General features: G+C 42.8%; 1 protein-coding gene across 1 annotated transcript in view; it reads left to right on the plus strand.

Moving 5' to 3' along the window:
* Positions 1–16,492, plus strand: part of slc34a1b (solute carrier family 34 member 1b) — a 41,129-nt gene extending 24,637 nt beyond the window's left edge. Inside the window, exons 11-12 of the mRNA XM_039774919.1 lie at positions 8,294–8,418; positions 15,069–16,492. Coding sequence (XP_039630853.1) covers positions 8,294–8,418; positions 15,069–15,635 — 692 coding nt within the window. The 3' untranslated portion in view covers positions 15,636–16,492. The remainder of the gene's footprint in view (positions 1–8,293; positions 8,419–15,068) is intronic.
* The last annotated feature ends 600 nt before the right edge of the window (positions 16,493–17,092 follow it).

The raw sequence follows: 17,092 nt of genomic DNA on the forward strand, positions 1-17,092 counted from the left end.
GAGTAGTTTAATGGGGATTAAATTTTGGAAATGTTTAGAGAAATATACAGTTTTTTTAATTTTATTTTAAACTCTCATTAGTTTTGGGTCCTCCCTCGTACACATCATTTTATAACTTTTTCTAAAAAATTTTTTTTTATCTTGGCAGCTTTATTTTCAGGCGTACACCATGAATCCTTCCAAGCACAGACATTTGCTAGTACACTTGAAATTGATCAGATTTGAGTTCGGGATGTCACAGGTTAATCGTCATGTTCTCCCACCTCTACTAGCCATTGCCTGTACTTGACAGGATGGTGCGCTAAAAGTCATGTGACCAGAAAACACTTGCCAAGTGCGTCATTCACGCTCAGAATGTAACGCTGATGGTGCGCTTGTAAAATGAATGGAACTCAGACACGGACGTTTGGCAGTAGTCTAACTTTATATGCACAAAACATGCAAAATACAGAAGTAAAGTAGCATAGCGCCTCTGGGGTAACACGATGCCGAAATTAGCAGGAGGTAAAATGAAGGACAGTTTGTTTGCTATTGAATGTATGCGTCTGCCATCAAAGAAGAAATCAAAATGTCAGGCTTTGATTTTAAACCGATTTGCAAGCCTGTTTTGAAATATGCTTTCAGTTTGGGTTATTATGGGTTGTTGAGTGTGGACTGATGGGGAAAAAAATTGCAGCTTTATCCATTTAAAACTACATCAACGGCAAAATACAGTGTGCAGAAAGTGAAGGGGTCTGACTACGTTCTGAATCCACTTTATATAAAAAAATCATACATATGCATAGCTGTGTATTATATATTTCCGCTCATTGTTTAGCTGCATTATTCAGTTTGCGACTTTAATATATGCTGTTCTGGATTAAGTACTGGATGTGCAAAGAAAAAAAAAAAGATCTCCAGGGATAGCAAAATGCAGGAGATCTGGAGTTATGCCTAACAGGCTTTAAATTGAAGAACAGACAGAGACAGCGAGAAATGGAGTGCATGGTAATGACTCCCGCGTCTGTGCCATGGCAGCAATAGACAGAGATAATTAATTAGAAAGAAAATCAGATTTACACAAATGAAGAGAGTTTTTCTATCATTAATTAATTAATCTGTCTTTAATTGCCTGATATGTGTTGATTTTTGTGTCATTTGCGAAGTAAAGCGAAATGGAGAAGATACTAATAGCTTCCTGTGCCCACTTCAAACCAGCTTCTAAAAATAGAGCCGTAAGCAGGAATTGCTAATAATGTCCCATGCCCGGCTCTAATAAGCTATGCGCAGATGTAAACATTTTGCAATGAAGAAGAGTAGCCTGTAGACTTTTCTTAAGTGTTTTTGTATATGGAAAGAAATCTAAAATTGGCCAACAATAAGTGGACCGTTGGCCCCTGCGAAGGACAAGATGGAGATATGCACTTCATTCCTGTTTAACAGCTAGAAATCATTAGGAGGGGATCATCTAATTCAGTTACGAAGTGAATGGACATATATCTTTAAAGGAATACTCCACCCAAAAATTGTATTTTTTCTATCTGTTACTTAACTTGCATTGTTTACAGTATACGAAATGGCCAAAGTTCAGCAAGACATGCAAAAATTTTACCATAAGCAGGCCAGAATCCAAACTAGCCTGCCCAGAAAAAGATCACTTGTCAGCAGCCTGTGGCTACTCAAATGGCAGGCTTACACTTGGCCACAGGGGCTTTGTCTTCAAAACTTCACAAAGATATAACCACAATTCCAATGTACAGTATAATCAAATAGCCCCATAAGGGAAGGGATTACTGTAAACCCCTGGCTTGAAAATGGACAAGCAACAAAAAATCTTAATTTACAAAAACCGAAAGAAATATAACAAAATGCACTAAAGAGCAAAAATAAGAGACAAAAGGAGTTGTTGAGAAGGTAATCAAAAGCAAACAAGCCCCACCCAATACATCTTTAGGTGAAATCCTTCGAAAACAGAGTGAAAAGAGCAGACTAAACAAGAAAATCCAAAGAAACAAACCAATATTCACAGAGAAGATCCAGCACCCCACCGCAGCACATTCAATGAACCGCAAAGGACTCCACTTCCCAGACTTCCTTTACTGGGGCTGGAGGTAATACGTAGTACTAATGCAAGGAGTCATCCCCTCTCTTGAGGTTCCGTCCTTAAAACATGAGGAACATAAAGTCATTTAAGGAAACAGTACATAAACAGTACACAGTAAACATAATGATAAAATACTTAATGAATGGACAGAACAATAATAACAGAAACAATCACAATAAATGATTTAAATAGAACAATCAATGAAAAGCAAAGAAAGGAAATAGAAACATAAACCAGGGAAGGAACCATGGGTAAAACATAACAGTTTTTTGTAATGACTGAGAATTTTTAATGTCATGATTTCATGTAATACAGATAAAACATTTCAACCGAGACCCATAAGTGACAAGCAGTAAACAAAATATTAATGAAGAAATCTCAAAGCCTCCTGTATTTGAAGTTGAGTTGTCCTCCAAATCATGACATTAAGATTTTTTTTCAGCCATCACTACAAACAATAAGAGACAAGTAACAGATACAAAATGATTAATTTTGGGTGAAGTATTCCATTAAACACACAGGGTTGGATTAAGCAGGTTCGGGAACTGTAATGATGGAGGAATAGCATACATCTCATTTCATCTCATTTTCTGAACTACTTTTCCTAGTATGAGTCATGGTGGCTGCAGGCCAAGCAGGATATCTCAGACTTCAGTGTCCCCAGATGCAGATTGCAGCTCTTCCAGGGGAATTTTAAGGTATTTCCAAGCCAAACAAGGGAAATGCTGTAGGGTCTCTGTTTAGTAGGAAATGCCCAGAGAAGATCAGGAAGGAGCTACCCAGGAGGGGGTGGGAATCCTTACAAAAGACAAAACCACCTCAGATGGCTCTTCTTGATCCAGACTCTACTCTGAGGCTCTCCCAAATTTCTGAGCTTCTAAACCATTCAGGAAGTGTCAGCCAAACCTCATTTCTTTTGGTCATTACACTCAGCTCATGGCCATAAGTGACAACAGGGATGTAGATCAGCCGGTAAACCAAGATCCTTCTGAATGTCTGAGCTCCTCACCTCATCTCTAAGGCTGAGCCCAGACAGCCTGTGAAGAAGCTCATTTGTGCTGCTTGTATCTGCGATCTAGTGCTTTTGGTCACTACCCACAGTCTGTGACCATAGGAAGAAGAGGGGGAGGTTGGGACCATGTGCTGATACAGCGTTTTTCTGGGTAATATTGTTGATCTGCCAGTAAATCAATAGCTACACCTCTTGGCTCACTACACTACATTTGGCTGACCTTCTTACCCTTTCATGGAGTGGCAGCCAAACCTCATTTCTGAGACTCGTACTTGTGATCTCATTCTTTTGGTCATTACCATTAGCTCATGACCCTAAGTGACAATAGGTATGTAGATTAACCAGAAAACCAAGAGTTTTGTCTTTAGACTCAGCTCCTACTTCACTAACACAGATTGGCACAGCACCCTCAGAACAGCCGCTGTTTCACCAATCTGCTTTTCGATCTCATGTACCTTTCTTCTATTGCTCATGAACAAGATCCTCCTCTAAGGGCAGAGCAAGGGCAGAGAGAGCAATCCATCCTTTTCCAAATGAGAACCATGACCTTGGAATTGGAGGTGATGATCCTCATTGTGGCTGCTTCACACTTGGTGGCAAACTGCCCCAGTCATGTTTAAAGTCAAAGCCAGATGTAGCCAGCAGATGACCACTTACAGTGAAAATAAATTCACCCAATACTGTATACCAAGTACCTGGAGAGAGCAAGGTATTCTTTTCCAAGTGAGATTTATCGCTCCGCACTTGGAGGTGCTGATTCTCATAGCCCTGCTTCATCATGCTCGGTAGCAAGTTGTTCGAATGCCTCCCAAAGATCAGAGTCAGATGAGGCAAAGAGGACAACATCATCTACATAAACCAAAAATGCCACCCCTAGCCTCCCTACCTGGGCGCCCTCACATCCGTGGATTGCACCTTGACATCCTGTCTTTGAAAACCACAAACAGTAGTGATGACAAGGCACAGGCTGGATGGAGTCCAACAATCACAGTGAATGAATTAGACCAGGTCGGATCAGGTTGGGGAGCATGCACTGGTACATCGCCTTGCCAAACCCACCACACGAAAAAACAGCTTGGGATCCTGGTTGGCAACCCCCCAGGCAGACATGTAGTCCAGTCCCACTCTCCGGAAAAGACCATCTATCTTCTGTAGCCAGGTGTTTCATGGGCATCCCCTTGGCCTGGTCCAGCCACTTGGGTCCTCAACAAAGAAGATCCTGCATGCCAGACCAGCCATGGTCGTAGTGTTGTAACTGACACTCCCTCGCAATGCAGGTAATGAGCCTCATTCAGGACTCCATGAGTAACTGCTCGATTGACACAAAGTCAAACCAGCGGCACCCAAGGATGACAAGTACCAAAGGAGTCCAGTCTTTGTCTCAAGTCACTGGGTAGCGTCCATGTCTTGCAAAACAGGAAACACCAGGACTCTAAAGACTTGGACTTTTGCAATGACATTGGGAGCGCCACACACCCCTATCCAGTGATCTCATGACCACCCCCATGCTCTTCCAATCCGTCTGACTTCATAGGAAGAGCCACCAGAGACATAATTGTCACCGCCGAGTTAAGTAAACCTCTCGATGAGGTCAACACTCTCTCTGCAGACAGACACACTGCTGATGGCCGAGCCTAAGAGGTCACTAAAGGCCTGGATGTTTGTTTTTATCAGGACACTCGCAAGCCCAGACACAGACACCTCACTCAGTCTCTCGAGACCCCTGATCAGAACCTCCATTGACTCAGAGGAATTCACAGCATTTTCATCAAAGTCAAGATCAGTGAACCTTTCTTCACCAGCGGATGCCCCCATGCAAGCCCTGAACAGAGTAGGAGCAAAAACACACCCCTGATGAACCCCAGAATTAACTGGGAAAAACACAGAGGCTCTGCCTCCACTCTGCTCAGCACTAACAGTACCAGTGCACATGTCAGCCATGATATCCAGCAACTTCTGTGGGATCCCGCGAAATCTTAGAATGTCCCACAGAGCAGCTTCAAGTCGAATGTTTTATGAAAATCAACAAATATGCTGATATTCGCATTTCCTCTCCACAAGATCCCTTAGAGTCAGGATGTGATCGCTGGTAGACATTGTAGGTCTAAAACCAGACTGCTGTGGTCACTGATAAGTGAGCAGGTGATCACGGATCCTATTGAGGATGACTCTAGCAAGGATCTTACCACTGTAGTTGCTGTAATCCAGGCGATCAACCTTCCCTTTCCAGATAGGAATGACAAGTCCTGTCATCCAATCAGGTGGGATGATGCCAGTCTCCTAAATGGAAGCAAAGACCACCACCCAATATTTGGAGACAAGTCTAACTGCATTTATATAGGGAATAAATAAGGGCTAGGATTAATCCAGACTCTAACCCAGGGGTCTTCAACCTTTTTTCCCCTGAGAGCTACTTTTACAAAATGAAAATGGCCGAGAGCTACTCCTGTTTTCTAACGTTTATTCTCATAGTTTATTTCAACCCAAACAAACTGAATATGCTTGTTTTGCCTGAACATTTACAAAATGTTGGTGTCCACAACTCACATTTTGCATTACAACATCACACAAAATATTCAGTTCACCTGCAAGTTCATTTTGTACATCTGTATGAATTTTCTGGTGTATCTCACACTATTGAATTAAAACATGAATGCTGTCAAAACAGAACAATGCAATTCCAAATCCACAGATCTGACTTATTCCTTTGTCATTTTGTCACATGTCACTGTGTCACTTTATTCACAGGTCCAGTTGCATGTGTGATGTGTTTTTAGGCGCTTTTCCACTGCATAGTACGGCACAGCACGGTTCAGTACAGCTCACCTTGGTTCGGCTCAGTTCGGCTCGGTTTGCGTTTCGACTGCACTTTAGTACCGCTTTAGAGTGGGCGGGATTATTCACGTGTCGTTATAGTTGCGCCGCCTCTACTGCCGTGACACCGTGGAACTTTTACAACAACACGCAGACAACGACAACACTTTAGCTCGACGCGCGCAAGGCTAAGCATCTAAAAAGCACATCACTAGCTAACTTTTATCACTGTTGCAAAGCATAAAATGAACTTAACTGCCAGTGTAACATTAAAATGCTGATTCTGTATATTACAGATCTTCCACATTTTGCAAAAAAGTCGCCGCAACAGACCATCTGTTTGGACATTTAACCGTGCCTCAGAGTGGTGGGATGTGATTGTTCCCGGTTTTACAAACACTCAGTGGCTGGGAACTTTCGAATGTCTGAAGAAACATTCATCCACTTATGCAACAAACTGCGTCCAGCGATGGAGAGACGGGACACAAACTTCCGCGTGTATAAAGAAAAGAATAGCCAGTGACGCAGTAATGACGATTTTCTCCGGCCAATCAGTGACCAGCAGTTTACACGTCACGTTTTGGTAACGGTTCGGCGCTTGGAACCTCGGCTGAGGTGGTACTAAAAAAAGGACCAGGTACCAGGTACTGTTCCCAGTGGAAAACCCCCCAAAAGTGAGCTGAACTGAACCGTGTCGTGCCGTACTATGCAGTGGAAAAGCGCCATTTGAGTGAGTCAGATGACTGGCACTGCATGGAGAGGCAGGTGTGTGGTGGAGTGGAGCCCCCCGAGGTTCACTCTTATGGAGTCATTTCAATGTTCGTCTGTCCGTCTTGTTCTGAATTTTGATTTCATGACATTCATGTCAGACTCACAGAGGTATGGAGACCCAAACAGAGCAGACATTTTCAGAGCTGCTTGGTGAAGATTCTTCTAGTTATCTGGCTCTACTAAGATCCAGAAATGCTGAGAATGCTGTTGAGACTTTAACTGCACATTACTTTGAAGGTTTACTAATATATAATATATATAATCCAATGTCTGTCTGTCTGTCCACTTTTCATGAGAGAAGTACGTAACAGATTTAGATTGCGTTCTTTTTTTGTATAATTATCTTGAACATTCCGCTATGTATCAGAGTTCGCTTGTGGTACCGATTTATTTGCGCGAAACATGAGAAACGCGCAGCGGGCCGAGGGGAGAGGCCTTCCTCACTCACTCTCCAGCTTCGGCGCGTGGTCTTTAACTCTGCTTAGCTAGCAAACGAGAGAACAATTGAATTCAACTTTGATATTTAAAATAAAGTGTTACTTAGGTCTTGATGAGTTTGATTCCAGATATTCTCTTAAGTGTATGCCACATTGAAAAGAGAGATTGCAGTTCAGATTGTGGATTATAATTTTTGTGTTAAAAGGATCATGATGTGATTTTTTGGAAAGATCACCCACCCCTAATTTGACTAATCAAGTTTTCAAATTTATGTAGGATTCATTAACCCTTTGGCGAGCTACTTCAAAAGGGGTTGTGAGCTACCGGTAAGGGGACCCCTGGGCTAACCCTATCCCCGTTAGCCCATATTTGTGGTGCACCTCTCACAAGAAGGTAGCATCAGGAACAAGTAAGGAACCAGCCCTTTAGGGGGCACTATTCCTGCATGGCCGAGTTAAGAGTTGCCCCTCCACCTACCTGTGGAGATTTAGGAGGAAGCAGCGAGACCACGCCACGCTTCACTTATTTCTCTGAATAAAACCCAATACTTTTTAACCTCGGAAATGTTAAAAATAATCAAAGATCCTGACTTGTTGCAATGACCACACACTTATAAAATATTTAGAACTTTGTGATGAATAGTCCATAGGGGAATTTTGGTATTGCTTTCACATTTTGTCCTAGCCCATGGCATCATGTAGGTCACCTTGTGGCTTAAGCCTCAGATTTTGCAACTACTGGGGACTTAAAATCAACAAAACATAAAAAACAATAAAGATGGTCACTCTAAGAAGGAACTGGGTCCTTCTCATTAAACAAAAGAAAGTTAATTTTCCAAACAAGTATACAGTTGGTTACAATTCTAATTTAAAACTGAACGGTGGTTGAAGGACTAGAGGAAGTGGACAGCAGCCGTCTGGGCCTTGTCCAGTTCCCTCAGGGTGAAATTAGCAAAACTCCAAGGTGTTTAAGCTTAGCACTAATGAATGACACAGCACACAGCTGAATGCTCTTATTCATAATTATCATTCCCTTGATTCCTTCATTAATATTAGTTTGGATCTCCTTGGCTTCATTACAGGAGAGGAGCAGCACCATGCGCTTACTAACATGCTCCTGTGACACTAATGACAAGGACAGAGGTTTAGTTATGGCTTCCTTTTCTGCTGTTTCAGGTATTGGGGTCATCAGTATCGAAAGAGCCTACCCTCTCACCCTTGGCTCCAACATTGGCACCACTACCACTGCCATCTTGGCTGCACTTGCAAGTCCTGGAGACAAACTGGCTGCAGCATTTCAGGTAAGTTTAAAGTTCCACATAACTTTAATGGTCCAGCAATAATGATATTCTCCTAATCTCTACTACTTCAGTATCTCCACGTGTGTTTTGAATGCAGAGTATTGGACTTAGCACACCACCAGTAGAAAACAGAAGTAAAAAATAATAATAATTCAACCAAACTCAGGTTCTTCCACTTACAGTGAATTTACAAAATATTCAGATCCCTTCCCTTGCTGAAGACATTATTGTGTTTTGCTCTAACCCATCAATCTACACTTAATAACCTATAATGACAAAGTGAAAGAATGTTTGCAGAAACATTTACAGATTCATTAGTAATCAAAAACATGAAATCTCTCATTCCTGGAAGTTTTCAGACCCTGTGCCGTGGCACTCCTGATTGTGTTCAGGTGCCTCCGATTTGCTCCAATCCTTTTTGAGATGTTCCTAGAACTTGACTGGAGTTCACCATTGGCAGATTGGGTTGACTGGACCTTGTTTAGAAAGGCACAAATTGTACCTTTGTTTAGATCCATCCATCCATCCATTATCTAACCCACTGAATCCAAATACAGGGTCACGGGGGTCTGCTGGAACCAATCCCAGCCAACACAGGGCACAAGGCAGGAACCAATCCTGGGCAGGGTGCCAACCGACCGCAGCTTTTGTTTAGAAGATCCGGCAATTCACATCGCATGTCAGAGCAAAAACCAACCAAAGAAATCCTGAGAACATTCTGCAGACCTGCACAATTAAACTGTGGTGAGGCTTAATAGCTTAGGGTGAGAGGATCCACCAATTTCTAAAGCTTTGAGTGTTCCCAGGAGCACATCAACCGCAATAAGTGTATGAAGAAGTCTGGAACCATTAGGTCTCTTCCTAAAGTTAGCCATCTGGCCAAACTGAGTAACTGAGGAAGAAGAGGTTTGGTCAGAGTTGTGACCAATAACCCAGTGGTCATACTAACAGAGCTTCTGCACAGATGGAAGAATGTGTCTGAAGGGCGGCTGATTGAGAATGAGACTCCTTCCCTCTCCTGGGACATCTGGCAATGCTACAACATCTTTGCCTACCCTCCCCCTGCCTTAAGCATCTGTCTGGTCGCTCCCGGTGGCTGCCTGGTGGGATTGGGTTCCTGGGCTCTGTTGGGTCATCGGCAGGGTGGGTCACCCTTGGGTCCCGGGCTGCTGGGTTCCGGGCCCGGCCGACTCGGGGGTGAGCGGCTGCGGGCGGGCCTGAGGCCTTGCTGTTGATATCTCCCGGGACTCTGCTGGCTGCTGGTTGTGGCCCCCCGGGGTGATCCTCTGCGCCTCTCGAGTGGGGTTTGGGGCTTCTCTGGTGACGGCCTCCCTGGGGTCTCCGCGCTCTGGGGTGACCTCTGGATCTCTGGGCTTGGAACTCCCTCCATCTTCCGCACGTTTTTGGGGGCAGGTCTGTGGCCCTTCACACTCACTATTGGATGCTCCTATAGAGAAACCTTACACATACAAGCGTGCGTACGCACGCTGGTGCTCACTTGGTGCTTTCATAAGTATGACTTGGACGTCTTCAGCACATGACCTAAGGTTGTGATTGGCCCTTAATGGCTTAGTAATAATTACTGTATGATTGTCAGCAAACATTTTTACTTTTATATATCTTCATGTAGCTGATGCAGCAATGTTTTTGTCTTGTGGTTTTTTCCCCCCCTCTCTTTCTGCAGGTCTAGAAGCGGATTCTGGTTCATTTATTATTTATTCTATACGAAACCCCCCCCCCTTCCCCCTTTACCTCCATCTCCTCCTTTTCTCTCTTCTTTTTCTTTCACTTTTGTCTCCGTGTCCAGTTCGAATCTTAAAAACATCTGAAAATATTTCTTATAAAGTTTTGGTATCAGGCGTGACGTCAGCAGAAGCTGTAACGCTCCACCTGAGAGAAAAAACTGTAAGGCTAGTCGCCAGCATTCAGACATCAATTCTGATTGCTTCACAGCCGAACAGGACACGGTAAAAAAAAAAAAAAAGAGAATGAGAAACAAAATACTGAACTCATTTGACAGAACCCCAAGTACAAAGTCTGATGAAGACCAGGCACTGCTCATTACCCGCCTATGACCGTAAGTGCCTTGAGCATGGGAAAGGCGCTATATAAATAAAATGTATTATTATTATTATCTTTACGGTGAAACATGGTGGTGGCAACATCATGCTACGGAGGTGCTTGTCAGCGACAAGGACAGGAAGACTTGTCAGAATTGAAAGAAGGGTGAATGATAATACAAACAGAGGGGTCTAAGAAGAAAACCTGCACCAGAGCACACGCCACCTCAGACTGGGATGACGGTTCACCTGTCAGTATGACAATGATCCAAACAAACTGCCAAGACAATGCCGGAGTGTCTTTAGGACAAGCATGTGAGTGTCCTTGAGTGGCCCAGCCAACACCCAGGCTTAAACCTCATAGAACATCTGTGCAGAGACTTTAACATGGAAGTTTTACAGATGCTTCCCTTTAAATCGAATGGAGTTTGAGAGGATCTCACAGAAGGAACAGGGAAAACTACTCATATCCAGGTGTCCAAAGCTTGTAGGGACTTAGCTTAGAAGACTCAAAGCTGGAATTGCTGCCAATGGGGCTTCCTCAGAATGCTGAATTAAGGGTCTAAATACTGATATGAAGGAGAGATTTCAAATTTGTAATAAATTTGCAGATCTTTCTGAAAATCTGTTTACTTTGTCATTATGGTTACTGAGTGCAGACAGGTGAGCAAAAATGTCAAATGTATCCACTGGAGATGACAACACTAAATAAAATGTGCAGAGAGTGAAGGGTCTGAATACTTTGTGGATCCACTGTAAACATTTTAATATGATTGCCCACCATAAGGGAAATGTTACTGAAGATGTCCTCCTAAGTTCTGCTTCTTCTAGTTCTCCGCATGCAAGTGAATGCAGAATGGCTGTTTCTATAATTGGGCCTAGCAAACCTCTGGTTGGAGAGCAGACATAAACAAAAAATAATTCAATCAAACTCGAGTTCTCCCACAACTCTGGGTGTACCTAAATGAAATATTTTAATGCATCACCTGAACTGTCTGACTTTGCTTCTTCATAGTTTTTTTAACATTTGATGTATAACTACATGCTGGAGTCCCATTACTTGAGTATCTACTGTAATGAGGTGCTCCTCTCTGACAAACTCATGCACAAAAATCTCAATCTGACTGGAGAAAAATATTTTTGGAGGAGGTGAAATCGAGAGCTAAGTATGTGGAGAAAACTTGTCAAAAATTGATTAGTCCTCCTTTCCATCCTCACCTGTGGTCAGAAGGTCTGGGTAGTATATGAAAGAAGGAGATGATCATATCCGATGTTCTTGCTAAGGTTATCAAGACTGGAGAACCTCAGCTTCTCTGGATTGAGGGGAACCATTTCAGGTGGTTTGGACCTACTTTGTTTTATGATAATTTGATATACTTCATTTATCCCCAAGATGAAATTGTCTTTTTTAGCGTGACTATTGGGGGTCACAGCATAGGGTGAGCCATTGTAGAGCCCCCTTGGAGCAATTATCAGGTTAAGGCTTTTGCTCTAGAGCCCAACAGAGTAGGATCTCTTCTGGCAGTAACATGATTTGAACCGGAAACCTTCCAGATACCAGCACAGCTCCTTAGCCACCACTAGTAGTTAGGATTGTTCTCTGGGTGCCACCTGTGTGGGTCGTACCATCTAGCTGTTGACAGCCATTGTGCACTGGGGACAGCTTAACTTGGGATGATGGCACAAGTGTGTGTGACTAGTTGTGGACAAGCTATCTTAGGAATAACAGTAATGAGGTTAAAGAGGACACAATCAGCTGGGTTTATTCTTTGTGATAAACAAGCTGTATTTTTTCATAGATTTTAACACATTTTGTGTCCTGTGTAGCCCGTGCAGCCCTGGGGCAAATGCACAGAAATCGGCTTGAAATGTAGGTAAGAAACTTCCCACACAAATGTCGAGATTTATCAAAGAAAGCTTGATGGGGGAACCTGCATATATTTACGACAACTCTGACCTATGCATACATAATATTTCGAAGGAACTGGGAAATGACGACACCTTTGGTCAAGTGGGGAAATTCAGCCAAATCAGATAAATAAGGAGTCATGTCACCGAGCTGTTATTATAATGTGCTCAAAGCTCAAATGTGTTGAATATGATGCACAGACTGTTATTTTAGGTCTTCCTGTTGTCACTTCTCAGGAAACAGGCTGACTGGTCAGGAATATCGCAGCCAAGCTTCACTCCATCATACACGCTGTGCTGGAAGCCTTTAACCGACCAACATGGTGCTATATCCAGTTTTTATATGTTGTGGGTGCACATAGACATAACATAGCATGCTGTTGCCAACATAAAAAGGTAATTTACACCAGTGTCCTTTTTCCTAACGTAATTGGAGTACTTTAATGCACTCATATTGCAATAAGGGCACCTAGAGAGAATGAGGCTGCTTTAGTTAACTGTAAGCAGTGACAGTCTATTTACATGCAAGTCATCTGTGATGCCAAGATAAGACTGCCTATCAACAGGACTGCTCTGACACAATGCCGCATAAAAGGCATCTCCAATTACAGATGTCATTTGCAGATCGAAATCTTCCCATTACATGCACACCCTACCAGTAACCTGCAATCCGCTTCGTCTCCAGAGATTAGACCTTTTTATTTTTTTATACCAGGTATGGTGTGGCTGGAGCTCATGGGACTTACAGCAGCAGTAGCACGTTGCCTTTCAACATATTTGCGCGTGTTGCTGACGCCCGCGTTTAGGCCACTGAACAAAGGTTCTTTGCATGCCTCTAATTTAGAGAAGAGAACTTCTATCCCAGGCTACTGGATGCGTCATGTGGCTGGACTACCAGCCAATAAAAGTCTGCCACATCGTGATTGCATATGTATGAGGCTGATTAGCATGCTCCATATATGGCAGTTTCTGGGTGGAACCAGACAGATTTGAGGCACGTTCACAAACGCACATTTACAAGATGACTGGGGTTTATAAAGAGTACATTGTATAGAAATGTGTGTTTGCCTGCTGATTTTTATTATTGTTTTTATTTATTTGGGTTTTTTTGGCATACGAGTATGCATTTTACTCTTTTTTTGGTGTATGCCTATTTTCACACTTGCAGTTTTTTAAACAAGCCCCCTTAGCTTGTGTAGATGTCCAGCCATGCTAATACTCAATTATTCTCCCAACCAAAAGGGGTGCTGTAGCACCCTGACCCCCCACTCACCCCGGCCCCCTTGCTTAGGATCATCAGAGATTTCCTCAGACGGTGCTGATAAACGTTATAAAGGTTAGTGTGGGATTGTCTGTGCAGGTCAGGTGGTTGCTGCCACTTTCCTCATCAGGATTCAAAGAGCAAAAGTGAAGTGAAGTGAAGCGATAAATACCATCCAGCACAAATGAACCAAAGTAGATGTCAGATCAATCATATACTGTATTAGCTTGTGGGAAAAAAACCAAGATGTTAGAAATAATTAGTAATTATTGAAAGTGTTGACGGAAAACAGAGTGGATGAAGCTTAATTAGAAAATATAAACTACAGTAACTATGACTTCAAATGGCTTTAAACGTCAGTCAGATTCACAGTTCTGTGTTTCTCTGAAATGCAACAAACCTTAAAAGGCCATCACAGTGATTTATCCTATTTATAGAATATAATTATTGTCTTCTGCGGTGGGTTGGCACCCTGCCCAAGTTTGGTTCCTGCCTTGTGCCCTGTGTTGGCTGGGATTGGCTCCAGCAGACCCCCGTGACCCTGTGTTTGGATTCAGTGGGTTGGGAAATGGATGGATGGATAGATTATTTTCTTATTACGGAGACTGATTACGTTTTATTTGCCATATGTATTCGGCCTATTGGAATTTATATTAAAGTGTAGTAACAGACAGTGTAGAATTAAACAGAAGGACAATCGCCATTTATTCATTTTTTTATTTTAGTTTATAAGGTCACAGGGGACTTGGCCTCTATTAGCAAAAAGCAGCACGAAGGAATAATAAGTCAAAATATTTTCTACCTTTTATTATCTACTATCTGTGCTATGGGTTAAAATCTATGTGATCCATGTAGACATCAGCTTTAACATTTGCAGTGCACAGTCTATTGGAATGTATTTTGTAAGGAATGAAGTAATAAAATACATTAACTTTGGCACAATGTAGAGTCACGCGTGTTTGCATTTGTCATTTGAACAAATGGTCCAACCCAAACATTTGTAACAATGCATTTTGTTACTACACATGTTTGTGATGCACCATCCGTTGGAATGACAAATGCGTACACGCAGAACTCAACTCAGGATCAAGTCTGAAATGTGGCAGGCAGTAACAAGGAGTCACCAAAAGCCTGTGCATGAGCACAAAGATTTAAGTTGCTTTGAGATCTATGAGTTCCCTGGCGTGGCATGTGGTGAACGTACGGTGTTATAAATGTATTTTTTTGCACTGTTTTTCCCTTTTGAGTGCAAGCAAAATTCCAGTATGGAATCTAAGCAAGATTTTGTACATGAGGTCCCAGATGCCTCTGAGCATGAACTGGATAAGCAGGTTAAGCACTGACAGATGTGTTGGTGTGTTTAACAATTAGAGCTATTATTAAGTAGAAGTTACATTCCTGCTTTTTTTTTTTTTTTCCAGATTGCTCTTTGCCATTTCTTCTTCAACATTTCTGGCATCTTCCTCTGGTACCCTGCCCCATTCATGAGATTCCCCATCCGTATGGCAAAAACACTCGGAGAAAGAACGTCCAAGTACCGCTGGTTTGCTGTTCTCTACCTGATCATCTGCTTCCTCCTTCTTCCGTCACTGGTCTTTGGCCTTTCCATGGCAGGTTGGCAGGTCATGGTAGGAGTTGGAGCACCATTTGTTGGAATTCTCTTCTTTATTGCAATCATCAACTGCTTGCAGAACAGGAGCCCAGATCACTTGCCAAAGAAGCTGCAGACATGGGACTTCCTTCCCAGGTGGATGCGCTCCCTGAAGCCAATGGACTCCTTCATCACTAACGCCACTCTGTGCTGCACAGACCACTGCAAGTGTGCGAAGGACGCCGCCATTCACGACCCTTTCTCAGAAATGTCCCCACAACTGAAAGCCAAAATGGCATATGACAACCCCGCCATTGCATATATCGAGGAGAGCCCGGCAGGCACTCCAATTCTTATGCTACGAGGACTACAGAGGCAAAGCAGCACAGCGCTCTAGATAGACATTTTATCACACCACCAAACAGTGCTAGGGGAGCAGACCACCGCTCCTTCACTCAAAGATACAGACAGACTTACAAAGCGACTAAGATGACGTGTGTCTTCTGCTGAGCTTGATATTTTGACCTACCTGATTATTTCAACATGCCCCAGAGGACAATGGCTATGTCTCTGTCACTGTATTGTAAGCTTTTAGTGTCATAAGTATAGTGAACTGTTACATTTTATTGCCTGTATAGAAATTAATTATAACTACTTAGAGACTCAAGTGTATGTACGCAATATCTGGAATGATTATGATGTTCCGCACAAAGATATCCTTAGGCAGTATATGTGTGCCTTCAGACACAACAACCAGACCCCCTGCTACATGACCCCCAAAAGGGAAACAAATCAAAGCAGGGAAATCTCAACCATTGAGGAAACTAGAAATTCAGCACAAAGTATAAAAGAATTTACAACTTAGTGAACATCAAGAATGCCATGGAAGAAGAGTACCACAAGTCCACAGTGCATCACTACACACAAAAAGAGATGTGGAGATGGAAACCCCCTATTCCAAAACGTGATTGTAAGTAGAAAGCGAAGTCCTTCACAGTAGGTGCCCAAAGTACAAGTACCACCAATTCTCTGTCTAGAAAGGTTCACCAACGCATTACGGAGGTCATATTCCCAATTTTCTCTGGGCGACAGGACTTTCTGAACAAAAATTTGGGGAACTTTTAAAGATCAGGGCCTCAGTTATAAGAGTCGGCAACCTGGGAAAGGAGGGTTATGATAATCTGCTTGGAAGTTGGTAGTGATGGGAAGTTCGGATCATTTTACTGACTCAGACCTTTGAGTCTCGTTCAGCAAAATGAACGAATCATTTTTCGAGTCATTTCGTTCAATTCTGTTTCCGGCTCAGATTGCATAGGTTAAGCTTATGGGGCTGTCACGTGATGAACGAATGACTCGAACCCGAAGACTCGAGAGATGAACTAATCAATTCTGTTTCCGGCTCAGACTGAGTTGGTTAGGGGCTGTCACGTGATGAGCAATTCCCCGAAGACTCGAAACAGGTGAATCAATTCCAATACAGAAACTATAGGAAGTTGCGCAAATGCCCATCGCGACTGAACGAATCACTCCCACGAGACGACTCGTTCTTCCCGAGTCACATTAAAGATTCGTTCAAAATGAACGAATCGTTCAAGAATCACCCATCACTAGAAGTTGGGGATGCTAGTCGTTCTTCAAGACTATAAGTGGAAGAAAGAGCTGCTGAGGAGTCACATTGCCCTTTTTGGGAAGGGAAGGTTAAGGAGGCTGAAGGGATATCTGAGGTTGGCTCTCGGACTACTGGTCAAGAGGTTTTACAGAGATGAGAGCCTGGAAAAAGTGTTGCTTACTGCGGTTCAGTTGAGCTTGTTGATGAGGGAGGAGGAGAACTTGAAATGGTAAAAAAAAAGTTTT

The sequence above is a fragment of the Polypterus senegalus genome, chromosome 13, assembly GCF_016835505.1.
Source record: "Polypterus senegalus isolate Bchr_013 chromosome 13, ASM1683550v1, whole genome shotgun sequence".
NCBI lineage: Eukaryota > Metazoa > Chordata > Cladistia > Polypteriformes > Polypteridae > Polypterus > Polypterus senegalus.